This window comes from Gallinula chloropus, assembly GCF_964237585.1.
Source record: "Gallinula chloropus genome assembly, chromosome: 4".
NCBI classification, from domain to species: Eukaryota; Metazoa; Chordata; class Aves; order Gruiformes; family Rallidae; genus Gallinula; species Gallinula chloropus.
In genome coordinates, this window is record NC_140088.1 from 17,273,438 (window position 1) to 17,300,285 (window position 26,848).

Genomic DNA, 26,848 nt, shown 5'->3' on the forward strand with positions numbered 1-26,848 from the left:
ACCTGTTATTACAATGAAGTAGTCAGTTGCCAATTTTCCATTACAAGCTTCTTTTCCTTGGGACTCCCTTTCAAGATTTCACTGCTACATTGTTGTACCTGCTGCTTAAGCTTCCTGAAAGCTATTAAGAATGGGCTTTGCTGGGTTCTTTGGTTTTCTGCCACTAAGGTTAATTTGTTTTACTGACTGAGAAGACTGAATCCTTCTCACACCTCCTTCTCACTCTTTAGTATGTGCCCAAGGGATAATTGGAATATCCTTTTCTGCACAAGTAATCCTGAGGCACCGATACAAGCAAGTTTTGTGTATATGTGCAGTATTTCATATAGGTAGATCTAAACACACTGAATGCTGCAGTAATTGAAGAAACACTTAAACTCACACATGATCCACTTAGTAGGACAATCTCTTCAATTTTTTTCCCATATTAATTTACTAAAGGGCATTTGAGTATCTTAACGTGCACTTTTTTCAGTCGTTGGTGCAGGTACACCTATTTCAGCTTCTTAGAAAATAAATTTTTATCATCCAGAACACTAGAAGATTAAAGCAGAACTGTTGTTGTTTGCTTGAGGTTGGGTTTATAATTGTGGGGCATCTATTTAAGATCCTAATTTTATCCCTAAGACATCGAAACTCTGAACCTTAAGTCATGGGGCATCCTAAACAAGATATTTAATTGGAATGATCAAATGTAACCTGTGGAAACTTCCAGGGTTGTACCTGATGTATCAAATACTTCAGAAAATAGTGTTTCATGTAAGAGTCCTGTGGGAGTGTGGGGTTAGAAGGAACTTCCTAAAATATGGAATCGTGCTACTGAGCAAAACAGTCTTATGAGCTACAACTCTTCCAAACTACCCAAATGTAAGAATATCCTTTGAATTTACAGGAATCCAGACATGAACTGTAGATAAGTATATTATAAAATAATGCTGTTAAACGAAACTTAGGCTGACAATTCATAAGAAAAAGGATTGGGAGCATGCGAAATTGTAGAGGTAGAGTAAAACAAGGCACAGAGTGGTGCAAATATATTATAAAGTACATACAGATTAATAGCTATGATAACAGAATTCCAGAGGTATTAAAAAACAGTCCTATGATTATTTTGTGGACTTCTTAGTGTCTCTACATCAAATACTATAAAAAATGCAGAGAAAATATTTGGCAGAAATAGACTCATATAATCAAATGGTTTTGGTTGGAAAAGACCTTCAAGATCATCAAGTCCAACCATCTCCACATTCTTAGGATGGTTAGTCTTTTACTAGTATCGGGCCATCTAATATGAATTCTTAACATATAACTAAAGAATAACAGAGAGGAAAAAGAGAAAAATACTTTTGAGAAAGATGTGATTTAATTTTGAATTAATTACAAAACATGCTATGAAAGCCGTTTTCCAGAAAGATAAATGATCTTTTTGTGGTGGTGATTCTGTGCGGGGGTGATGTTGATGTCTTATCCACCACAACAGAAAGTGGTCCCTGACTATCATGTATGTAATGCCTAACCCTGAGACTAAAGCAGCCTTTCTCATTGTTTCATGCGTATAGCTAAGTTATACCAGTCTTCCGAACCTTGTGTCACCTTCCTCTGCCATCCCTATCAACATTTGGCATTCATTACCTTCCATTACCTTGTTTTAATTTCCTCATTTCATGTGCAATGTGGCAGGGACTGCAGAGTAGGAGAAATGAAGGAAAAACTACTTTGCTTCCTCATCTCCTCTAAATGTTTATTTTGTGCACTTTTCTATTTTCAAATCATGCCATCAGAAAAGCTTTGCTTACATAAACTTCAGCTTTCAATTTTCCCCCTTAAAATCAAATTCTGACTCCTAACTTTTTGATGTTGCCTTCGTTCCTTGCCCTTCTTAAAGGATCCTGCTTCCCATATCCAAGTAGAAGTCCCTGGAATCTGTTGCTGGCAGGTAAGGGTAAAACCATGGTAATTTTTCTGTTTGGGGGCAATAGTAGAAATTTTGTTGCTTGTATTCCTGATGAAGGAACATCAACAAAACACAGATGTATTTTTGGAATATAGCTTTACCATCAGGAAAAGCTTCACAGACCCATTTCCTGTTGTCTTGAACTTGTTTAAGGTGGTGGGAAATAAAGAGGGTCTTTATCACAGATTTTTGGACTCCAAAGGATTCTGAACTCCACATTTGAGTCTCAGAACAGTGAAAGATGGATGGAATAGAGAAAGTGTTTTTAGTGAAAGATGCTATTCATTGTGACTAATAGAATAATCTCCTCTTAGTATGTTTTCTACTATGTCCAAATGTATGAAATCATACACCTAAAGTAGTGATTAAACGCTGTATTATCCCAGTTAATATGTCTAGCAGAGTTCCAGGGGGCTGTATTTTCTTGAGATATTTCAGAGTAATATTCTCCTATTTTAAGAGTGGTATTATGGCCAGGAGTACTGGGTATTTATGTTGTCAAGGAAAAATGATACAACTGTGCACCTCATCTCACAGTCGTCTTGTGGATGACATTTCAGCAAGGAGCCTGTACAGGTAGCATACTCTGTGTGGTCCTACCTACCTTTTTTGCTGTGAAAGCCAGTAAATGGGCAGCAGAAAAAGTACAGGTTTGGTGAGAAATTTTTTTTTACTTCAGAGTAAAAAATAAATGGCTTATGGTATGGACCATATTGGCAATTTAAAAACTTAAGCTGTCAGAACAATAACTTGAAATAGTGATTAATATGCATTAAGGTTGGGGGTTTTGGCTTTTTTTTTAAATAACCCAAACAACTATATAACTACAGATGAAGATTTTCATTACAATGTATGGGCCCCATGGAAAGTTCTCATTGTACCTCACTTCCATCCACTATAAGGTGTCATCATTTAATTTTGATGAACTATGTTTTTTGTGAAAACCTTAGCACACATTGGTTTTAATATTTTTCATGTGTAAATAATAGGAACTAATTGCATATAACAATTTCTATGGATAGAGATAGGGTTGTGGGGTTTTTTTACAGGTTTCTTTAAGAGAATGGTTATTGCTTAATGTATTATATCTTGATTTGAGTTAGTATTGGTATTTTAATGTGTTTTACCAGTCAGTTGCTAGTAGGAAGACTCCAAATTTCATCAAACAATGTAGACTAGAATTTTTTTAACTATTAAGGAAATAACAGCTTAATTTTTATTCAAAGCCAACAGAATTTGGGCATATAGCAGTCCTGACTGAAATTTGAGACAATGGCATCAGTGCTGCCCTGAGATTTGCAAGGCATCTGCACGAGCTGTGCAGGACAATGGTTGTAGAATACACAGGCTCATATTTATCATATTTATTAATGTAAAGTTTTTATCAAGGACAGTTTAGACACACATCTTGGTGTATGCATATCCACTTTTGACAGTGCAGTGAGTGTCAGAAGCCATTGTAGAGTAATTAAATTTTCGAACGTTGAAATAAAATGCTTCAAATACTTCAACAAAAGAACAGCAAATCATAGATTTCTCAGGGTCCTTAATATTATCAGAAGTATAGAGGAAATGTTAAATATACTTTATTGTAGTTGTATTTGATTGCAGTCTTCTGCTACTTTAACTGTATTTTATCTCTTTGTGGATCTCAGTTTGATGCTGGATCAAATGAAGTATTTTCAGAACTTGAATACATGTTGGAGAAACAAAACCCACGCTCACAGTTTGCTAAAAACCAAATAAACCTCTTTTAAAATCAGTAGGATGAATTAAACAATATTTTTTCTATCATGGGTGCAAGACATAATTCAGATCGCTTATTTTCTCTAAATGCTTGCAGTATGTTTTGGAGAAATAAATCATGTTGGATAGCCTTTGCCTTATGCTAGAATTTGCTTTTCTATTGTAGAGAAAGTTTGAAGATAAGTCTGTTAAGCTCCTGGAGAGAGACATCCAGTTCGAATAAATTTCATTCCTATTGCTTATCAATGTTAACATTGCAAAGGAAAAGACCAAAAACTCAGTGTGTAGTTACACATTACATCTGATTTTGTTAGATTGGTGTGTCGAAAAAACCAACAGTGCCTGGTATCTGCAATATCGGTGGAATGGACAGTTTTTAAGTTTGCCTACACAGCACTGACCCACTAAGAGCAGTTTAGGCAATGTTTGCATGAAAGTATTTGAGTTTGGTGAACCTCTGAAATACTGGGCAGAGGCTACTCTATTCTTTGTCCAGTGTAGGAAGTTCTGGTCTGTGCCTGTAGACTTGGCAGTGAATCTCCAAGATCCTACCTGCACTTGCTCATAGTTCCCCTTAGCACACTCTTCTACAGCCAGGCATCTTTTCAAGTATGTTTTATGTTAGTTCAGCCACAGTGTTGGTGTGCTGTCCTGTAATTGGAATGTTTTAAGCCTTTCTCCTGAGGCCTAGCTAAAATATAGGAAGTTTTCAATGTAAATTAATTAGGTTTGTTTTTCTTGGTTTAAAGTTATAATGTAGTGGCTTTGGAGAATTTTAAAAATTTTTGTTCAGACTATGGTGTAACTAGGATTACAGGTTGTCAGAATCAAATTGTGCTGCATTTTCTACCATGGTTACAGCCTTTGTAATGAAATGTATAGAAGTACTGTGCTCTGTTTTTATTAGAAGTTGGAAATTATCTTGAAGACTGCTTAGTTCTGCTTAGTTTTATGACATTTTCTCTTGTCAGAATCTGCCATGACAATTGCTTAACAAGGAATTAAAATCTCATGGGTTCCTAATTCTGCACTGTCTTTACCTGATAAAATGTTCATAAACACACAGTAAGGGGCATCATCTTATGCCTATGAAAAAGGCACTGAGCGCTGATTTAATTCTTAAAACTAGAGGTATGCAATTGAAGAGAAATTTATAAAAAGCATTTTTGCAGCTTGTACAAAGGACTGAAAAACAAAATTCCCAAATGGATTACAAAACCAATAAGCAAAACTACTAGTCCTGTTTCTGCTAATTTTTATCTCTTTGGCAGCTTTGAGCTTAGGCAGATTCGACTTAACTGAGAGTTCAGTAGTTCCCTAAGCCCAGCAAGCTCTTATGTCAGTTCTCCCTGTTTCAGGAGGCACAGTGAGAATGAAAGTGTGACTGAGCTGTCCCCATCATCCAGACATCCCTGACTGCTGGAATGAGAAGCCCCACTGGGGAGCTGTGGTTTAATTAGTGGAGCTTTGATTCAGCCCCAAACCAAAAGAACCCAAGACTTGCCTTAAGTCGATTTTGTACAGGTTTTTTCTGTGCTCATATGACAAACATCTTAATAAACTAAAGAAGAAAGATGAGACTTTCAGAAGCTAGTGACAGCATAGTTTCATAACTGAGCGTCTGAGCAACTTGGACCACTAAGGCTAGATAGTCACAAATTCCATTCAGGTATTGAAAGCAAGTGACAACTTTCCAGTAATGGCTTCAGAGTTGTTAGCTGCCTTCTGTATTTGCAAAGGCTTCTCACTATGTATAAGGGAGGTTACACCGGGACACATCTTTTGATATCATGTGACATTATGCAGTGCACCCATCACATTGCATCATCATTGAAATAAACACTGTTCAGCTCATGTCTTTTCTGTACATTAAAGCTTAATGACAAAAAATTGAAATTGTACAATGAGAACAAATGGATTCCTCCTAGTCTTCTTTCTGTATTTGGTTTCAAAAGCTTGGGTAAATGGAGATGGAAACATTTCATCTTTCCTGAAATCAGCAGTCCTAATGAACAGTTACAAAAAAATCAAAGCGTCACCCTTTGTAACCTCCTTGATGGTTTATTTTTCAAAATTTAGCTGGAGAAATTGGATTGATAAAGATCTGGTGAAGTATAACTGCTAGTTAAATCCTATTTTTCCAGCTTACTATCTTCCTGCAGCATTTCATGTGGGTGTTTGCATCCTGTTTAGCCTTCCCTATCTCAACCATTTCCAGTTTCCCCGGGGAGAGTTTTTCACATTCCACTGCCCCTCATAGTCAAAATTTGAAACAATAATATTTTGATGTCATGAAAAGACCTGATAGGATTGCCAAATTAAGAAAATAAAATTAGAATTCTTTTTTTCATTATAGTTCTTTTCACTCTTGAATAATACACCCCATCTCTCACACAATTACAGTAAGTCACAGTGTAGTGTGAAGTCTGTTTCTGCAGCTGGTTTTGGGGTTTTTTTGCCATTATTTTGGTGGCATACTGCTATGCCATGTACTTATCTCTTCTGTGTAATGCCTGTAGGGAACTTCAGTGACTTGCATGGAAAAATAGCATCAGTAAATTATTTAAAATAGGTATAGTCACTTTAGTGTGATTTAATAATTAAAAAACCCTTTTAAGAGAAAGCCATCTCCACAGAGACCTTTGGTAAAGTACTCAGAACCTTTGTTTGAGAACTGGTGGCTCTGGCCAGCGGCCCTAAGGTTTTTGGATTACCATGAATTTGTCAGCAAGTGACAGTTACAGGAAGATCCTCTCAAGCTGCTTATAGTCTCTGGTGTCTTATTTATTTTCTTATCACTCAGCAAAGTCAGACCTAAACTATCGGTGTACATTCAGATCATTAAAACATTGCCTCTCTCTTCTTTCCATTGCTCTTTTTTAGGTAACTGTTTAATAATGTAAATCCATCTAATAACTGGAATCTGTTCCTTTAAATAAAAAAAAAATTATTAACAAATCTAAGCTTTTTATATGAAATGTGAAATGCCATTTCTCTTTCTGTGTACTTGCATGTGCACACGTGTATACAGTTAAAAAAGCCTATGGCTAGCATTTTATTTTCCACATAAAGAGCTATAAATCTCAGTGAAGGCCAGTGTAAATTGTGATGTTAGCTTTAGATTGCAAACAGCTTCATTTAGGAAACCATGCAGAGAAAGGTATTGCCTCAGGATGTAAAAATATTTTATTTCCCTGAGAAAACAAAGTGGTTGCTATGGGACAGAAAATGATCTAATGATGGCTTTTCACAGATACACACTACTGGGCAGAATTAGAATATTCAACCAGAGTGGGCAAAAATGTTGATTTTTCTAGGATGTATTTTTGAAAGTGTTTTCTTAGATCTAGATACTTTCAAGAAAAATAAAGACGCAGGTATTTTTCCTTTGGGTACAATTGAATTGTTTTTTCTTTTCCAGTTCTTCTAGAATACTGTGCAAATGAAACATAGATGTTTTCTCAAGCTATCTTTTAAATACCTGTGAAGAAAAGTGCAGTCCTTCTGAATGTTGAATGATGATTTCTTAGGGTATTGCCTAGCATGAATAATGATTTCTTTGTGTAGCAATGCAATTAACAGTCTAAGTAACGAGTGAAAAATATTCCATAAATTTAACAATAATCCCCTTAAATGGTAATTTTAAATGAGGGAAAAATTCAAATAGCCATTTTCATAATGCTACTGTGCCAGTCCTAAAAGTACCCTCAGCATCACCCTTTCACCAACCAAACAATTACTGACTCAGATGCGGTTGGGCTGTCTGGGGTTGGTTGGTTGTGCGAAACACAAAACGATCGCAAACCTAATTAACTCTCCTGCCTCTTCCTGCACATGTAAAAGCGATGGTTCTGTCTTTTCTCTTTTTCTTTTCCCATGAGATTTCCTGTGAGACAGCAGCTTTTAACAGCCCCTGATCTCTATACCAAGGGGCTGCAGTGCAACTCCAAGCATGCCTGTGTTGAGACTGGTAAAACTAATTAACTGTAATGAAACACCATGGGACTAGGGGCATAAACCCACTAAATCTTTACAGGTAGCGGATGACTAATGGTGTAGGAAGATATATTTTAGGGTGGGTTTTTTCCACCGTGGAATGCTTGTGCCCCACTGAAGTGTGTCTTTCAGAATTCAATTAAATGGACCTAGAAAATCACCATCCCTCAGCAGCATTTGAGGAAACCTTCCACTGTTTGGAGCAATGACAATGTGGCATAGCCAAAAATTGTGTAGACTCTTCTCAGATGGATCTGCATGGAGTACTTTGGGTAAAAGATGGGTTCTTAGCTCTTGCATAATGCTCACCTTGCCAGACCCTCCTGACTCTTCAAAAATCACATGTGAACCATGTTCCATTTTGCCATTTGGTCTGATAATACACTGCAGAAATGCCAAGTTAACAGATCCTGCTGGATTTTGTTCTGTGCTTGCTGCACTCAAGTGCTTCTGCTACTTACATGAATTACTTAGTGCTTGTACTATTTTTTTAAAAAAAGATTTTAATGTCCTTCCTAGCTTATTATGAACACTAATTTTTAATGTCTGTAGATTAGTAATGAGTATTTTCCATCTTAAAGCTTGAAGAAAAATTGGTCTGTTCTTGAATGAAACAAAAGTTAATGTTGTTTTATAATATATACTTTCATTCGTTTCATAACTTCACTCTGCTAACAAGCTTGATGACCTCAGTGGTCTTGGTTGTCCAAAGAAATTTCTGCTGTGATCATGCCTGAAATTCCCACTAGCTATGTGTAGCTTGCATGGATGCATGCAAAGATTGCTGCTTTAGATCCTCCTGCTTTTGGTGTGAATAGCTAAGATCATCTTGCAATATAAGCATTCTTGTACTCTCCTAAATTCCCTGCATATAGTATCAAGCTAGGTAAGTCTTGTGCTATTTAAAAACTTTTTCTGAATGTGCTGTGTTTTGAGAAGTGTGTAAAATCAACAGACAGTTGAGGGAGACCATTTGCCACAGGGACAGGTCATGACTTCTGTCCTTAGCTTGGACCTACGTTTACTCAGAAATACCCATTTGTGATTATTGCCATTTATATTACGTTTCTGCTTTGTTATTATTTCCTATCTGCTTTTCTATATTGTTTCCATTCTGTTTAAAACCATTCCCTAAATTTTGTCTCACAGTACTCTTTAGACTCCTGTTTAACAACTTCAACCATCTTTCAGAGTCCCCATACTCCAGCTCCTTCACCGTTGGCGTTTCTAGAACTGCGATACAGTTTTCTGACAGCCAGTTCCCTGAACCGCCGGCTGTTACGTGCTGCTGGGGTCTATTCATCACTCCTAATCCAGTCTTCAGACCTTGGGGCCTTTTTCCCCCTTTCCTCTTTTTTTTTCTTTATGTCTTTGCATGACTTTCCTTACCAGTGCTCCCTCCCTGTTAGCAAAGACATGTTTCTTACCTGACATTAAACAGTCATGTGTTGCAGGGATTGTTCTGTCACTGACTCTAGGCACCACCTGCACTAGGTAGGTATTGAAAATGCAGAATATTGATAGAAATAAAGTAGTAATGTTGTAATAACCAAGAAAATTGTCATCAGCCGCAGAACTTTAGTTAGGAGATAGCTACTTCTTCCCCGACCCACCATCCTTTTATTCCCCTCCGTAAAGGAGAGTGACAAGACAGGATAAGAAAGATCAATTGAATTTACGGACAAAGGTTTTCCTAGCCTACTAATGCTGCATAGTAACAGTGGCCCTGACAGTTACACCCTTTATGGAACACAGATGAAAGTTAAAATCAGTCAGGCTTAATTAGTGAGATTCTAAATTAAAATCCACATTGAGACAGGGTAAGGTGATGATAAGTACAGATAATCTGTTTTTCGTTTATGATGTTATTTACTGCTAGGACTCTGTTTTCAGAAAAGGCTATCCATTCCTTTCAGTTAATGATCAGAAATTCTCATTCAGGCTCTTCTAAAAAAACCACAGCCTATAATAAGCTTTAAATTCTAAGCGTCTTGACCACGTAAGCTGAAAAAAAGTACCAACTAAAAGAAAACCTTGCCCATTCTTTTAGATAATGGAATCGTGGAGCATGAGTTTCCTAGTTAATATTTTGAGTCTTGTCTATTGAAATATTGACGCTGTTTGAATAATGAAATGGAAGGCTTGCTGGGTTGTTCTGCTGAAGTTGTAGTCTGGAGAGTAAGATTCACTGAGATTTCTGTGAAATTCTTCACTTGTGCCCCACAAATTACTCTGCTTTTCGATGGATCAAGGCAGCAAATTGATTTTCTTAATTTATTTTGCTAAGTCTAGGTTTCACCTAGAATACAGGGCAATAGTGGAGGTAGTGATAAACTGCATTACTCTATACTTCCAGGTTGAAATGTGAGTTGTCTTTGTGACGGGCTGTGGAGAGCTTCCTACTTTCCAACTCCCCTGACGTGTGAACCAGGGCTGCACCCTGTGTACTCTTCCCAGTTATGTGCTTAGAGAAAATCCATGAGCCACGATTGTTCTAAGGAATGGTAAGGGGAGAGAAGTACTTTCAGATATTTTAATGCTTTTATGCTGCTCTATTTTTCTAGTTATCCTACATCAGTCCATTTTTATTTCTCTGTTACAGTCCACTATCTGGTATCATTCAAATGTTCCTTTACTTCTTGAATGAAATTCTGCCCCCATTACAGCCCTTAGCAAAAGATATACCACCTTTACTGGGACTAGGATTTAAAGAGCAGTGTTCTTCCTGTTTACTCATTACTTAACATCCTGTGGAATAAGAGATACATCTCTTCCACATGAAGCCAAGGTCCAAACTCTCTGACTCTGTGAATGGTGTAGGAGCCTGCTCAAAGCATGTATTTTTTTGTTGTTGTTGTCTTTCCTATGTAAATTTAAATCACTAATCAATCACTCCATCTTAATTGCTTACTGTATTCCTTAATTGCTTTTGATTTCTATATGGTTTGATGAATCATGATGTTAAACTGGTGTCTGTTATTCAGAAACTGAATACAGTTTGAGAAGAGCCTATAGGAATTGTTTAGTATCACCTTACTCCTTCATGCCATGTGCAGCATCAAAATGTATGCTGCTTTCTTGCTTGTAAACTACATGACATACTCTTTCCCAAGTTATTCTAATTCCTAAACATCTTAAGGCAGTAATCCATTTTAATTTTCTCTGCTGAAAATCTTTCTCAGGTTATTTCTCCCAGATTCACTGGGAATCACTGGCATTTCACTGTATTTTCTTCCTATCTACCAGCCCTTCCAGACCTCAGCTGTGTGCTTTGAGTCCCATTTATTTCTCCTCCTTCTTTTCTGCTGATAATTCCTTTGATGTTCCTTGCAGCTTCCCAACATAAAGGAAAGCATGGTCCTAGCCAGGGGGACTTAGGGTGAGTGACTCCTAAATTCCTTGATGAATTCTTGATCAGGAAAAAAGATATTAAAACAATATGGAAAATCAGTGATTCTGTAAATGTTTTCCCTGGCGTCATAAATTTCTGTTTATTCCTGTTCTGTTCCACCACCCTTCCACCAGTCATCAGCCAGCTGAGTGAGTGTTCTTGGGCTTTCCTCACCTCTCATAATCTTTGACTGTGTTTCTGTCCCCTGTTGCATTGGAGGTATCCTGGGGACTGTGGTCACCTGTATGTTGTCTAGTTGTAGTGGTTCCTCAGAAGCCAAAGCTACGCGGGATACTTGCACAACAAATTTCTGATGAAACTGGGTCTGGTGTCCAGTGGTAGAGCTGAGGGCTGGATCCTTCCTTCATTTTATATCAATATTACAAACATTCATTAAAAAACCCCTGCAAGTAGCTTGAATTTGCTTCTCAACTCAAAGTTCCTAATGTAGTATCTGAAATATTTTATGCTATCCTGTTTTATCCATTCTTACATACTTTTTTCTTTTGATACATAGTGTATTCTTCATGCACTTTTTTGCATATAAAGACATACTGTTTATTGCTCAAAATTCTCATACCTGAAATTGTGCCCTTGAGTACAATCACCATTAACTTCATTTAGATGTATTTCTGTAGATGATGAAAGCCTAGATCTTAGATGGTTAGTTCCAAACGATTCTTCCTCTAATGAAACTGCCAGTGGATACATACAGTAGTTAAACACCTACAGGTAACAAGAACATGAGAACAATTTGTCTCCTAAACATGCTGTCTGAAGTTACTCTGAAACACGAAGAATTTGCACCTGAAATGCCATGGCTTAGTAGAAAACAGCATATGAAATTTGCTTATTTATACAATTACTGACCTTTCTCTGATCCCATTATTTTTTTAGGGATGTGCCATTTTCTACCAGCTTTATTTCAATCACTTCTTGTCCGGAAGAAAACAGAGTTATTTTGAAACTTGAACAAGGAAGTCAAATTTTATTGTAGTACTCATGATGTCCGGGGGTGTGACTGCCAAATAATATCCAGAACACTTCTCTTTTCCTAGTAGTGTCTTGGATGTCAGCCATGCATTTTCCGCTGAATTAATGAATATCACGGAGCTGCATCTACCACTGCTGCCAGAAACATAAGAATACATGGTAATATTTCTGAAATAGTATATACTTTTTGATAATAGGTTTGAAGCTTGTACCTTCTTTATTCTTTCAATTGATCTTACTTGCCTGGTCTGACTTATATATATATAAACAAGAGAGTCCTTTTTTGTATTGTTACAGAGATCAAAAGTCAGCTCCATCTCAAAACTGAATCTGCAACATCAAGAAACAGGCTGCACTGGGGAGAGGGGGGTGAAACTCTTCCCTCAACGTTTTCGAACAGTGTAAACTGCCATTGATAAAGTCTTGCACCAGAAGTAGGCAACGTATTGCTAATATTACTTAAATTATTAATCTACTTCAAAAAAACCTCTTCAGTGAGCAAGACTTCCTTTCTCAATGGGATTAACCACTGAGAACATTACAAATGCTCAAAACACCTACATATTTGTACAAAGATAACCCCCTCTTACAGCGGATATGTTCTTTTTTTATCCTCTCTTATTTTTACCAGGATGATTCATTAACAGTTATTTTTGAGACGAAGAAATGTAGGCTACTAATATAATTTAAAATGCTGTTATTTTAATGAATAAGTCAGCAATGTTTTAGTTTCTTTTTAACACCAAATGTCTAAATGGAACTAAGGATAGCGAGACAATTATCAACTTAAATTATTGGGTTTTATTTTTTAAAGATCCTGCTTGATAACATGACTTTAGATAGAGCTTGCTCTCCTCTATTTAGAAGAGAAGATATTTTGAGGGTTGACTGGTTGCATTGTGTATCTTATTATCTGTAGCATAAAAGACGATTGGAAGTTAGCAGAGAGAGACTCTCTGTTGAAGTAATCCAAATGTGCATTGTTGCACAAATGCAAGAGTAACTTAATTGATGCTCACAGTGCTGGGCCCACTTTGCATCTGAGATGAATAGAATAAGAGCAAATGAGGAATTCTCGAAGATCACTTATACTAAGCAGGAGCGAAAAGACCATTTGCAGAGGATAACATGGGGTGCTATAAGGATGGTTCTGAACTAACTCCACATTTGAGAAGCTACATCTACAATTATGTAAATGCTTTTTGCTTTCCTGATTGTTATGCAAGTCTATGGATTATGAAGGTCTTACTTTTTGTACACTCACGACCCACAACAGTATTCTCTCCTTAAATTTTTCTCTCACTACTTGCAGATTCATGGAATTCAGGAAGACTGCAAAGCCAATAATTTAGTTTTCTTAGTTTATGGTTTTCTTGATAATACATCTGCTGAAAAGAATTTGGGCTCCTTTTGCTGCTGTACTGTAAAATAAGAATGAAAAGGGTTATGCACATTTTTGTCATTACATCATAAAGTAGTATGCACTTGTGGGAAGCCAACTGGTAGAGTGAAAAGCTTTCACAGTTCTGTAGTTCATTTGCAGACAGTTCAAACCCAGCTATGACTCCTCTGTAAAATAATGTATTCTTTTTCTCAATGAAAATATTACCCTCAAAGAAATGTCTTATTAACTACTTGATTGTTCCTTCTGTCTTCACAAACTGGTGTATGAAGATTGGGTGGGGTTTTTTAGACATTTACATCATGTGATCTCCTATAAATCTTCTTCCTCTTCTAGATGACCTACATTGTATACTGTTCTCTTATCCTCCCCAACTGTTCTATCCCTATCAGTTTGTCTTCGCTGCTGATGTTATGTAACTGCCATGACTTGGTATGGGATGTCTTCTAGCAATTCTCTCTCCTATGTACTCTAAGGTGCATATATATTTTCTGTTGGCACTTGGTGGCAGGCAGATAATCCTTAGACATCTGGTAATGGAAGCAATAAAAGGCAGCTGTAGCCATGAGAAGGAGGGAAAAATTGAAAAATAGCAGTGGAGGACACCAAGATCTAAGAGTTGAAGAGGGTGGAGCTGGAGCTAAATTCCTGCCTTGGGCTAACTGACAGTCATGTATGAACTTCAGCAACATAGTTTTGTTTTTCTGTTGTTTGCCCTGCAATAAATCAGGAGTAACTCTGCATTTGTGAAACACTTGAGCTGAGGATGGGCTATAAAGCTGCCATTCGTAGTAGGTGTGCTACTTCACCTTTACACACTCTGTGTTATCATTTAGACTTCAGCACAGGTTTTGTAAAATGCTTGAGCAGAGTGGATGCATTTCACCTCTGATGTGCTGGGGTAGTAGTTCCCAAAGATAAGAAGCCTGGAGAATTGGATCCAATTGGCAGAAACCTAAAATAGTACAAATAAATTCATCCAACACCCCCACCCTCCCAGGAATTCGAGTTTTCTATGAAAATATGCTGGCAGAATGCAGCATGACTGTGGTCCACTACTGGACCACTTTGGCTAGTTACATATTTTGTATCTTCTCCAAGACACCAATTTTTTCCCCCCATTGAGAGCAATATACACTTCTCAGTTATGAAGATGATGTTATTCTAAATAAAACTGACACGATCCACCAACACTTTTGGAAGCACAGATGCTTTGTCCCACTATTTACTAAAGAGGTTCACACTTAGATTAAAGCAGTGAAATCAAATCACTGAATAAAGCCTGGAACAGCATAATGATTTAAGGAATTTGTTGAGAGCTTTTGGTAGGAGGAAAGTTACACAAAGGCAAAATTAGATTGTTTTCTGTACAACACCAGAACACAGAGATGCATGCAATCCAATATTGGTACATTTGTTTTTCTAAGCATCTTGTGTAGTTTCATTTGTCTTTGTTCTCCTCTGCAACATCAGACCATGACCCACGAATTTGTGCACTGTATCTAAGGCCCATCAGTGTCAGACAGTAAAAGAAGAAAAAGAAGAATCAGGCATCTTTCTTTGCAGGACCTACAAGCCGTGACATTTGCCTCTTTCTGAATGGCACTGCTTTTTATTGGTTTGGTTTTTTGAGGGTTTTTTTTTGTTTTTATTTTCCCCAGCATATTGGGATATGCACAGCCCCCTGATGTTAAATGATATTTTTCCCAATTTGATGTATACATGATGCAAAGAGTGAAATTAATTTGTTTTGTAATTCAGTGCTTCTGAGTGGTGCTGCATCAGGACTAGATTTCCCAGTGTATTATTAGTGGAGAAAATTGCACCATCCTTTCACCAGCTTGTTTAAAGAGCGTAAGAATTTGTAGTGGGATATAATTATATTTGATTTGTATTTTCTGTCCTATTGTTGGAGGCAAAAGAGTGTGGCTTCAGGGGTTCACACTTGAATGCTTTCAGTTCAAGCTGATAGTCTGAGCTAAATAGATCTTTCTGTCCAGATACTGTACAAGTTGTTAATCTCTTGCTTCAACGACACTTGTAAGTGGCTGGTCCACTGCAGTATAAAGATGAACAGTTCTAGATGAGTTCTTGCTTATGAAAACAAACCTTGAAATCAGCCAGTCTCTATTTAAAGAAATGTCATGAAAAAGTAATCAAATCAATTAAAACAAGTAGTTTCGTGTTTTATCTACAGCAAATCACCCGTTGTTTTTTTGAAAGGATTCACAATAACTGTTTACTTTCAAAAAGATTTTCTGTTTCCTTGACCATATTACAGTGCAAAGGTCTTCACCAACAGTGGAGAAAACTTATTTGCTATCTGGGGTCACAGAGAAAGGTTTGAAGCTACTTTCAACCCAGACTTGCATAATAGGAATTGAGGGGTTCCAGGCCCTCCAGCAGTATAAAACCTCGGGAGGAACCCTTGTCAGAACTGGCCTTCCCATTCCCCGCCGATAGCTGCGGGACAGAAAAAGAACTACATTGAATACAGGGTGTTGTTTGGATAGGTTGCTTTTTCTTTAGAGTGGTATACCTGTTAGAATGAAAGTGAGCCATACATATTTTATTCAAATAGTCTGCTTTCTTTGACATTGCCGATAGATTTCAATCATGTTTTAAAATTCTCCTTCAGCGATTGTAGCTTTCTCTCATTGCATTTGCTTTTCTCTCTCTCCAAGCTGCTACTTGCAAGACATCTTCCTCATTACTGGCCATTGTTTCCTCCTCACTTCCAGCCTTTCAGATGAAATTGGAGGGTTTCATTTTCCCACCTTTTAACCTTCCATTGTTCTGCACCCCTGACCCAGGTGCCTCATGCAATTGCAGGCTACAAAGCCTCCTCTCATCCTTGGGGACAGAGGTTTTATTTCGATTCTTAAGTAAATTCTGATCTGTGTATTTGTATCACTGCAGTCAGAGCTTCAGAAATTTGTGAATATTACCACATTGGCCTGGTAGTTATGGTTTTTTTTGTTGTTGTTGTTGTTTTTCCAAAGGAAAAATCCCATAATATTCAAGCTATTTTGGATCATAATTTCTAAACCTATTATCTTCTAACCTCTTCTAATCAAAGAGATTTCAGACGTTCTGACACACAACAGTTCTTAGCAGTGTTTAGTAATTTTTCAGTGTGATCTAAATAGAAGATTCTCTGTGTCTTCTGGATGTTGTGTAAGCATCTGACGGTAAAGCCTTAAGGTGAACACATCTGCCTTCTGATGAAGCATGAAGCTGTTTGAATGTTATTCTCACGTTACTGCTGTAATCTTAGCAAAGGCTCATTGATGTTCATGTGAGTATGGTAAGAAAAAGGGATTGATTTTTCATTTCCTATGATTTTAAGCTCCTTTATGTGTGGCAACTGTACATTCATCAACTTGAATTCCTTTGAAATGTACCCACAAACATGGGCACCTCGCATGCTTAGTTATTACAACACTTCTAATAACAGGAATTGAGCAAAGTGTTTTCTGCAGAATTGGTGGGCCTGGCAGTGGCCAGTTCACTCTACCACGCAAAGAACTGCCTTTAACTAAGCCTTCTGCACAGCTGGATACCTGCAAGCTTTCCTAACTCCTCATTTTCTAAGCAAGTTCTGTGAATGTCATGGGTTCCTCTTGAGAGCAGAGTCCTTGTTACATAGAGCAAAGTTTGGGGATAGAAATGCCAGGTGACGGAAGGGATGTCTGGCACATGGCTCTGGAGCTTGCACTGCATTTTTGTTGTTTTTCTTTCTAATTGATAACTCTTGCCATCTGTTCCTGAGCCATCCCTCTGCTGTCCTTTCCTACTCACAGTCTCCTGCCCCCATTCTACCCTTTAAACTGGGACTGGCTGCCTGTAGGCTAGTAACAAGAGCTTGATTGATACCAGTAGTTGCTGGGTGGTAAGAAGATGCTAACAGCAATGTAGTAAGAGAAATACTAATACTAGGCCGGCTAAGGCTGGGCTCTGCAAGCAACATTTGAGTGGGCTCAGGCACTTCTCTCTCAGTGCTGGTTGAACTGCAGTTTCCTGAGCAAACTTAACAGGTATTTTTCAGAAAAAAAAACAAACAAACAAACCAACAAACAGAACATCCTTTTGCTTTATAAAGTAGGTTTATTTGTTCGCTTGAGGTGGATTCCTTCTCAGTTGGTCGCTACTGCCTATGTTTCTGACCACCTCGTGGTTTTGTGGAATAAGTAAGTAATCTAGAAGCACTGTACCATCCTTGGGTTTTTTGGGGTTTTTTTTTTGGGTTATGGAGTTTTTTCTTTTTTTTCTTCCAGAGTCATTTGTACTTTGCAGTCTATATTTGAATCTGTCTTTTCTTGTCTAAGTCTCCATTTGGTGGCTTAGCATACGGGAAGCCTATTTTCTAGTGGAGAGAAATGCATTTATACATGCTAAGAAGTGTATTTTTAACAAAACCGGAGATGTGTATACAAGTTAAAGGGATTTTTTCTGGAAAGAACTCCAAAATGGACAAAGAATTGAAAAAGAATAAAGCGTGGCAGTCATAGCTGTGGTTTACTGCTCTCTGAGAAGCCCTTACTCTTAGAGGTGTGTTGGTGGGACAATAAAGCAAGATCGTGGATTTGGTCAAACAGATAATTTTTTGCTTTTTCTAATGGCATTTAAGTGCCTAAAAATAGATCCTCAAGGGTATGTAAGTCTCTGATTTCCAAATATTTCTAATGGGATCTCTGGACTGAAATACCTACAGAGAACCTGATATTACAAATGTAAAAAAAAAAATGCTTATATTAACGCAAGAGCCTTTTCTTCTTGGAGACATCCCCACACAGAGCTCACAGATATTCTCCTGAGCACCTACAGAAGAAGTAGGAAATTAAGGCTTAACCTCACCAAAGGTTCTTCGTGATTTTTAGGCTGTGGATCCTAATAGCTTGTGGGTTATAGTACTGTTTTGTGCTAGCATAGTGAAATTATTAGCGTTTTGTCCTGAGCTAATAATAGCAAGAGTCCCATTGTGAGGAAGAAAATCCTTCCAGAAAAGGCGGAAGCTGCTAGAATATTTTCCTTTTTTAACTTCCCACCAGCACGGATTGTAGGACTTCAGTTAAAATCAACGAAGTCTACTAAGCTATTAGGGAAAATTAGGGAAAAAAAATAAAAAAGAAAAACTGTGGCTGTGAATAGTTCACTGACTTCCTTGATTGTCATATTTTCCAAATGTACAATAGTGTTCATTGCAGTAGGCTCTGCTGTGTAGGAAGAAATTACATTGCCTGTGCTGGGGAAAAGACAGACAGTTAAATGGGATAAAATGATCACTGCTCATGTGATATATCTGATGGTGTAGATCAGAGAGAGTTCCCACAATTTCCATGAAACTCAATAATTTCAAGTGACTTCAATATTTTTTATGTTTTTATAACACTGATTAGAATCCTCTAGATGATGAAATGCTATAGCTCTGGCAAGAATCTAATAAAAATACCCCCTGGGATTGATTTTGATTGACTACAGTTGCCTGTCTGTTTCTATTTTACTGTATATGAACAGACATGAATGAGCACAATTGAGTTAACCCTTTCCTTGCCTAACTGAGGTATTTGGGATATTGTGACTTGGAAACACTGACATAACCCCACAAAGGAAAAAGCGGTTTGAGGATTCAACTCCCAGGTTTTTACATCAGTGTCACCTTGTCAGTAAACCAGCCAGGACGTTCTGCTTAGAGAAACACAAGTGATGCTGAGATCCCATCTCTTTGGAGATAGTTAATACTTAGCCTGTATGTAATTTTCTGTGACTGGTGTTCTGGTTATTAAAGCACAGACCTGAGTGTAGGGAGGCAGTGATTTTCTTCTTTTCCTATGGGCATGACAGATAATTCTTCTCTTGAAGTATACAGGGACCAATCTGTGCTCTGTATTGTCGATGAAGTATATTGCCCTACACTGTGGAAAATTAAGATGCATTCCCGAGGAGACGTGCGCCCGCGGGCATTACAGCAGTGCCTGGAGCTAAGGAGATGCTGTGCAGCAGCACAGCCCTTGCATTGAAAGCAAGGATCACCAGTGAGAACTTGCCTAACTTTTACAAAGCACTATCTCAGCCCTGACAGTAAACAAAAATTAAGATTTCAATCTCTTTCATGAGTATTTCAGGAACTAACCATCATAAAACAACACTTCTGTTGGTCTCCAGTTGGCTACCAAAGCAGGACTCCAGATTCTGAGGTTTTCATGCAGAATTCACAAGCCCCTGTATACTATTTGCTAAGTTTAGTTAGAAAGCACTGTGTAAATGTAAAATATTATTAATAATTATAGCTCCTATGTCACTTGTAGCTCCAACTATAATCAGGGGGTTGAATCAAGGTATTAGAAGCAACATGTAGAAGGTTCTAATTCAAATTAATGGCACAGTTGTTCTGGTGTAGCAGTTCTTGCTCTGAAGATGATCCAGATTCTTCGGAGGACTTAATTAAGGCACATATTTGTAAGTTAGCCATTAACAGGTCAAACTTATTCTTTAGAAAACTTTGCATCTTTTCAACATTAAGAAAATACTACCTATCAAACAAGGACATTTAATGATGTACATATGCTGTGTCCAACGTTTGCTAGGAGTTACACCTGCTAGGAAGAGTTGCTTGTAAAAAGAAATTGAACCAAAGTGTAAAATTCTATTAATGTAGATAAATATTCCCTTTATATATTAATAACTGGTTAAACACAGGAATGTTAAATTAAGTTTAAACTATTCAATTTATTTATGCTTACTGATTCTTTTCAGTGTTAGGTTAAATGTGAGTTCATTATGCATACAGAGGTAAAATCCATTGCAGCCATTTATTTTCTGTGTGTCTTGAAGGAGTTTTCTCAGTGTGAAAAAGACCTAATTTTCAAAATAGATGCATTAGTGATCAGCAGAGATGTCTGAAAAAGAATAAATATTTATTAACTGTTATATATTTTATCCTATTTAAAGGCAGTTTTAAAATGTAGGTTACTTTTTTTTTTAATGGTGGATTTCCCATTCTTTGGAATCTTTTAATTGTATGTTTCTCTACTTATGCTTAAAATTTTTGTGATTTTTAACACCTCCCTCCTGTTTCCTGTCTGCCTGATTCAGTTATTTGCTCTTCCTCTGGGAGCACGTTTGCACTGGCTGGCATAGCTGTCTATAGGGTTTTTTTTGTCAGAATTAGTACTTGAAAAACTGCAATTTACTGCAGTTTACTTTCTGGCATCTGCACTGAATTTAACAAAAGGGCTTGGTCAAGGTTTCATATTTTTCACCCTGTGCAATAAGAACTTCTTTTTTTATTCCAGCGCAGTGGAAGGAGAGTGGAAAATAATTGTGCTTGTATCTCATCTGCTTCAGACTGGAATATAGGGCATGCTAAGATACTCTGTTTAGCGGCAGTTTTGTCTCTGATCTTAATGTAGTCATTGTGTGAAGCTTGCTGTGATTTGTACTTTACCTCAAATTGCAGTAAGCAAGAAAATAAATAGAAAAAAGCTAATAAGTAGAAAAAAATAATCAAAAGTGCCAATAAATAGCAAAAAAGGTGTTAGTAAATTGAAGAAAAGCAAGTAGCAAAAAGTAAATACATATCAGAAAGGCTCTGAGTCAGCTGTGTAAGTTTACAAGCTAAATACACTTCTGAAGCAGCTCATCTCCGTCAAGGTTCTGCTTTCCCCAGCTGCAGCCGGCGGAGCACTGCTGCAAAGCCCCTTTGCTCCCATCTGCCCTTTGCAAATAGGAATTTTTGGCCCCCTCGGAGCTCCGGCCGCCTGCACCTCCCTCAGCCCAGCGTTTGGCTCCTGCACAAATGCAGCGCTTGCGGAAGGAAGAGTATCGCCCGCAAGGCTGTGGCGGTGGTGTTCACATGACTAATGCTGTGAAAGATAGCAAGATTCTTTTTTTTTTTTTTGAGCAGCTCCAGTCTATGCACAGTTGGCTCCCAGCTGACAGACAGAATGTGGGGTGGGCTTTGTCACCAGAACGCTGGGTACTGTATGCCCGGCTATGCTCGCAATTACACGGTGCCCAGAAACCTGCTGCTTATGTCAGGGTGCAGGCAGCCTGAACACATAGAAATTGGGTAGCTTTGTTTTTATTTTTTTTTATTTTTATTTCTTTTGCCTCTCTCTTTTTTTTTTCTTTTTCTTTTTTTTTTTTTTTTTTGCCTCTTTCTTCCCAGCAAAGGTTATATAATGAGGGGATTGCTGCTAAAGTAAAAAGGGAAAATGAAGTCTTTGTTAAATGCCTTCACAAAGAAAGAAGGTAAGCAATGAAAGCAGAACACTTTGATGTTTCAGACCGATGTTTTCTTGTGTACATTTAATATGATCGGCTTAGTGACTCTATAATTAATCAATTCCTGCAATTTCTTTTTCAAAATTATTTGGTGTTAGACAGTCCATTTAGGCAGCTGATTATTAAGGCTGGATGTGACTTTATTCGCTTTGGGTTTTTCTCTGAAGAGTCAACTAGTTATAAAATGTTTTTGTTCCCTAAGAAATGCATTTGAAGACATGTAAGGAATTTCCTAGGTGAATTTTGTCAGTGAATTGTGCTGAATTGCCCCTTCAGATGTCTGAAATGCCAGCATTCTGAGATCTGGAGGAAGGATTAAGTTGTACTTTCAGGTATGCTTTAAGGGTTGATAATTTTAAACTTTAGGGGCATGAAATTAGTTCTGACATTTTCATGTCATTTTATATCAAGTGTTTTTTCCCAAACAAGTTTTGCAGCAGTTATACTTAGAGTTCTGAACACGGGGAAGTATTAGAGAAAACTAGTATCCCACAGGGGTTAAAGCATGGACATCTGCCTTTCATCATTTTGTGTTGTAGTTATTTTTTTTTTATCGTAAAAATAATATAAATAATGCTTATAAGAAGCAGCTAAAAAAATATCCACCCACTTACAGTTTGCAGATTGCTGGGGAAAAGAAACAGTTGGGTGGAATATTAATCACTTTAGGCACGGAAATGCTTATTTTTAACTCTTTCTATAAAAGATTTGTGTCAGACACGCATCAATTGGTGTAATTAGTCTTTCCCCTTCCCGTTTATTTTCTTTAGTAAAGGCTAATTTTGCTTGTAGTTCTCTCCTTAAGAATGGAACATAAATAGCAAAGCAAAAGCTAACTCCTAAATGGTCGTGTAAGATCCTTCCACGGTCTGTAAGAGATAAAGAGTTAATTTAATCTGGTACCTGGAGAGCGTGTCTAGAGACAAAACATACCCTATTTTTCAGTAGGCAAGAATGCGACGGTTTGGGGATTTCTAAAACCTCTCGGGCTCAGCAGTTCCCCATCCATCCTGCTGCCGTGCCTCAGCACCATGCCCCTCGTGCTCCCTCCCTCTCCCAGCAGAAGATATCCCACCTGCCTCTAAGAAGTCACAGTAAACATCCCCAAAACAAAACACTGGCAATATTTAGTTTTATCAGTCTGTGGTTTGAAGGCTCGGCAGTATGCGTGGAGTGTTACCTGGTTAATTTCATGAGAAATTCAGTTCTAAGGGTCAGATCCCATTTTTACTGAAGTCCAAGACAAACTTTGGTGACCCTGAGGGAGCAGCATTAGACCTTCAGGTAGCAAACCTCTCCATGCAGAACATTCCCTCTAATGAGTTTTGTGTGCTTTCTTCTTTACTGAAATCATTGCAACAGCTACTCTGCTTTATTGTACCTGGGAAGGATCTGTGTCCTCAATGAAATCGTTTCTAGAGCTGTATCCTGAATGCCAAAACCCTAGGAACGCCCAAACGGTGCTGTGTCATATACATCAATCCAGGGGGATCTGTATAGGTCAATTTTGGAAATAGGTGCTCTGAGTTTTCTTTAAGTTAGTACTAACTGGGTCTTTCACCGTGACATTTGAAGCAGCAAGGTGCTTTCAGTGGTGTACTGTGCTGCTTTGAAATCTTAAACCGATATGAAATATGAAAAACTTGGGATATTCTGAAATACTGACGAGAGTTTCTGCCAGTTTCTAGCATAAATATAGGACTTCAATGCTTTATCCCCTGAACAGCTTTTAAAGACTGCTTCCCTTATTTCAGCCCTGTTTCAGATGAAATATTACGGAAATGAGTGAAAAGCTCTTTCTCTCTATGCATGCTGCTCTCTCTAGCTGTTGTGATGTTTTTGAGCTGTTTACCTAGGAAAGTTTCAGCTCATTAGAAATAAAAAGGAAGTGAATTTAAATATTCAGAATCCCAGTTGATCATAAACCAATTCTGGTGAAAATTATATAAACTATTCTTGTACTTGCAGTTCCACCTCTATTTTATGCTATAAATATGCTTTCAGTTTTTCTCTGGAACCTTAAATTTTGCTGCATTCTCTTAATTAAAGGTTGTATTCAAGTCAGGACAGATTGATTTTATGTATATTCATATTCATGTGAATTTATTTACTTGCACAGTATGACAGACATTCTTATTCTGGTTTTGTGTGGTTTTGAAGGGTATTGAATGAGTAGATATTTCTGTCACTTACTGGCACTTCAGACTTGTAGGATGATATTTTTTGGGGCTTCTTTCCCAATTGAAGTATGATTTTTTTTTTTTTTTAATCGCAACAGCTCAATAAGGTCCTCAGAATAATGCCTGGCTGCCTTTTGTTAGTTATGCTACTGTGACTTTTCAGATGTAAATACGTGCACTTGGATCACATTCTGCAACCTCATGAGTTCCACTGAAATAAATTAATGAGAGTAGTGGCATGAATGCATGACTTTTCAGGGTCAGAGACTTTATTGCTTTATAATATGGGTAGGAAATGCCATCGCAGGTAGCTGGCTGCTTTTTATTAGGAAATTTGCCTTTTGAGTTGCACTTAGGAACGAACTGACCCAGTACAGTAAGAAAAAGAGATCTGGAAAATGTAATGTCTGCCTGTACAAATTCTCATATGGCTGCAGCTCTGTACCAGTAACACCGATGAAAGGATGTGCCCTGTGTTATGTTTTTGTTGCCCTTGCTTTTGTTTTGTTGTGACTATTTCATTAAGTAGTGTCTTGCAGCCTTCGGATACAGTGGTGTTCTCTTTGGGACACAGCACGTGACTGAGCAAGGGTATTACCGTTGGGTAATATGTTCTATATACAATAGTAATAGAGGTGGTAGAAATGCCTAGATTAGAAAGAGAGGAATACCTAGGGATTATAGAAATGTAATAGAGTTCTTCCAGGAGAAAAAGCTATGTCCTCAATTTTTAACCTGGAAGATGGGGATAAGGTGACTGTTAACACTGCGGATTCCAGATTAGGCCTGAACTTGCAGTGGAACCAAATTCTCCCACTTTGGGTGCCAGTGGGAGAAGGAAGTTAGAAATTCACACAGGAAAAATTCTACCCATCAGCCCTGCTCTGTGTTCTTTCTGATTGAACGTAAGACAACATGAACTTTTTCAGCCTCCAAACTTGCACTAATGAGGTGTTTCCCATTTTTTAGACTGTAGTTCAGACTGTTCAGGAGGCTCATGCCACTGGTGTCACCTAACTATTTATTAAAGCCAGTAAATAGGTTAATGCTGCCCAGTTATTTTTGGTTTTAATGATGTTTTAAAGATAATTAATTCAATTAGCTATGCAGGCAAGGTAGAGTTTCTGTCTCCACAGAAGAAACAATGCCATATGTTGCTAAATCTTTTTATGGGGTGGTAAACACATATGAACGGTGAAATCATCTGAGATTACCCTGGATGTTTTTCTGTACACAGTGCCCTTTAGAGAGGCTCCCACCTATTCAAACAGAAGGCGGAGACCTCCAAGCACCTTAGCAGCACCTCGGATCTTGCTTCGTTCCAACAGTGACAACAATCTGAACATCAACAGCCTCCCTGAGTGGTCAGCCTCCTCCTCTGCTTCTTCACACCGCAGCCTTTCACCTCATTTACTTCAACAGATGCAGAATAATCCTAATGGAACTGTAAAAACTGTGGGGAGTTATACTCCGTCCTCCCGGAGCCGGTCGCCATCCCTCAACAGGCTGGGAGAGGATGCCAAACGGCAGCAGCACAGGCACATCAGGTGACTTTTTGACTATTTCAGCAGTATGAGATATCCCTAACATCATCATGGTGGATTGCCGTGTTCTTTTATGTTATTTATATGCCCATTTTGCAGCCTATATAATATATAGGTAATAAAAGCACAGTGGAACACGTCCAGGTGTGAATATTTTAATTGGAAGTTCCAGCCAAAGACAGCTGTTTCCTCACAGAGCTCCAGCTGCCAGGCAGACTTTAAAGCTTAGCAGAGCTCAGCAGTGACTTATCACTGAGTTCACACCTCTAAATCAAGGTGCTAGTTCTCAAGATCTTTTAATAGTCAAAATAATGTTTGTATTTAACAGCAAAGTAAAATGTTTCTGAGCTACTTGGTCCCTTCGTGAAACTATTGGTGGTCGTGCCTGAAACGTATGTTGGAGTTGCTCATGTGTGATGAAGTAGGGACCGTTTAAGTACTCCCTTCTGTAGATGTGTGCTGAACTGGACGAACTAAAGAGTAAAATAGAGGGAATAACAGGGGGAGAAGGGAGGAGGAGGGAAGGGAATAAGTGGGACTGTGCAGGAGGCTGGCTGTGAGCAAAGGGGCCTTCTTCAAATGGTGGTGATAGATGTCATTGGCTTCTCTCATGATTATCCTTCCTGCAGGGTTTTGTATTCCCAACGACTTTGCTGCTCTTTCCTTTTAAATTACAAACGTGATTTAGCAGACACTGTCTGTAAATACCCTGCAGCTATGGCCCACTGAAGAGAAAACCCTGAATAATTAGAGCGACATAGGTATTGTAAGTAATAGAATAAAATAGAGGATTGTGTCTAAATTTTGATCACAAATGGGGGCTTCAGCTTTATGAACCCACTGCCCTGAGAATAGGTGATTATGGCTTCACTTGGAGGAGGATATGGGAACTGCATCCGCCAAGCGTGCAAGCAATGAAACTGTGCCAGGATGAGGGGTTGAAGTGCAGGGCTGCAAAAATGAAGGGAGGCAGAGCTTAGTACCAATGGAGAGAATGAGAGCTTAAATGTTTTCACCAAATACATTTAATTCAAGGGCCTTCAAAAATACCAGGTTCAGTCCTGTTTTCCTAATATCAAAATACATTCACTCTTGAGAGTGGAAAAGAACACGAGTATTGCTAAGAAATGTTAAGGTTTCTTTTTGTCATTTGTAGGTGTAATTCTTTATTAGAGTTCTCAAGTCAGTAAAACAGAACATCATGTAGTTGAAGCTGTCACCTGCTACCTTGCATATTCTTCTTCTCTCCTCGGCTGTAGGCACCCAAACTGACAAGCACTATTTGTGACAGTAACAATACTGCTGGAGAGTAGAAAAAAAAAGTTGTCTGAAACATAAGAATCACTGGAAGGAACG

General features: G+C 38.0%; 1 protein-coding gene across 2 annotated transcripts in view; it reads left to right on the top strand.

Moving 5' to 3' along the window:
- SHANK2 (SH3 and multiple ankyrin repeat domains 2) overlaps positions 1 to 26,848 on the top strand; it is a gene marked incomplete at both ends in the record, with an annotated part of 309,427 nt that overhangs the window by 68,733 nt on the left and 213,846 nt on the right. Inside the window, 2 exons of one of the 2 annotated variants that reach the window (XM_084263485.1) lie at positions 21,699 to 21,735; positions 25,186 to 25,495. In XM_084263485.1, the coding sequence (XP_084119611.1) occupies positions 21,699 to 21,735; positions 25,186 to 25,495 (347 nt within the window). Of the gene's footprint in view, positions 1 to 21,698; positions 21,736 to 25,185; positions 25,496 to 26,848 lie in introns of those variants that run through there. The other variant, XM_084263484.1, reaches the window with a different exon arrangement.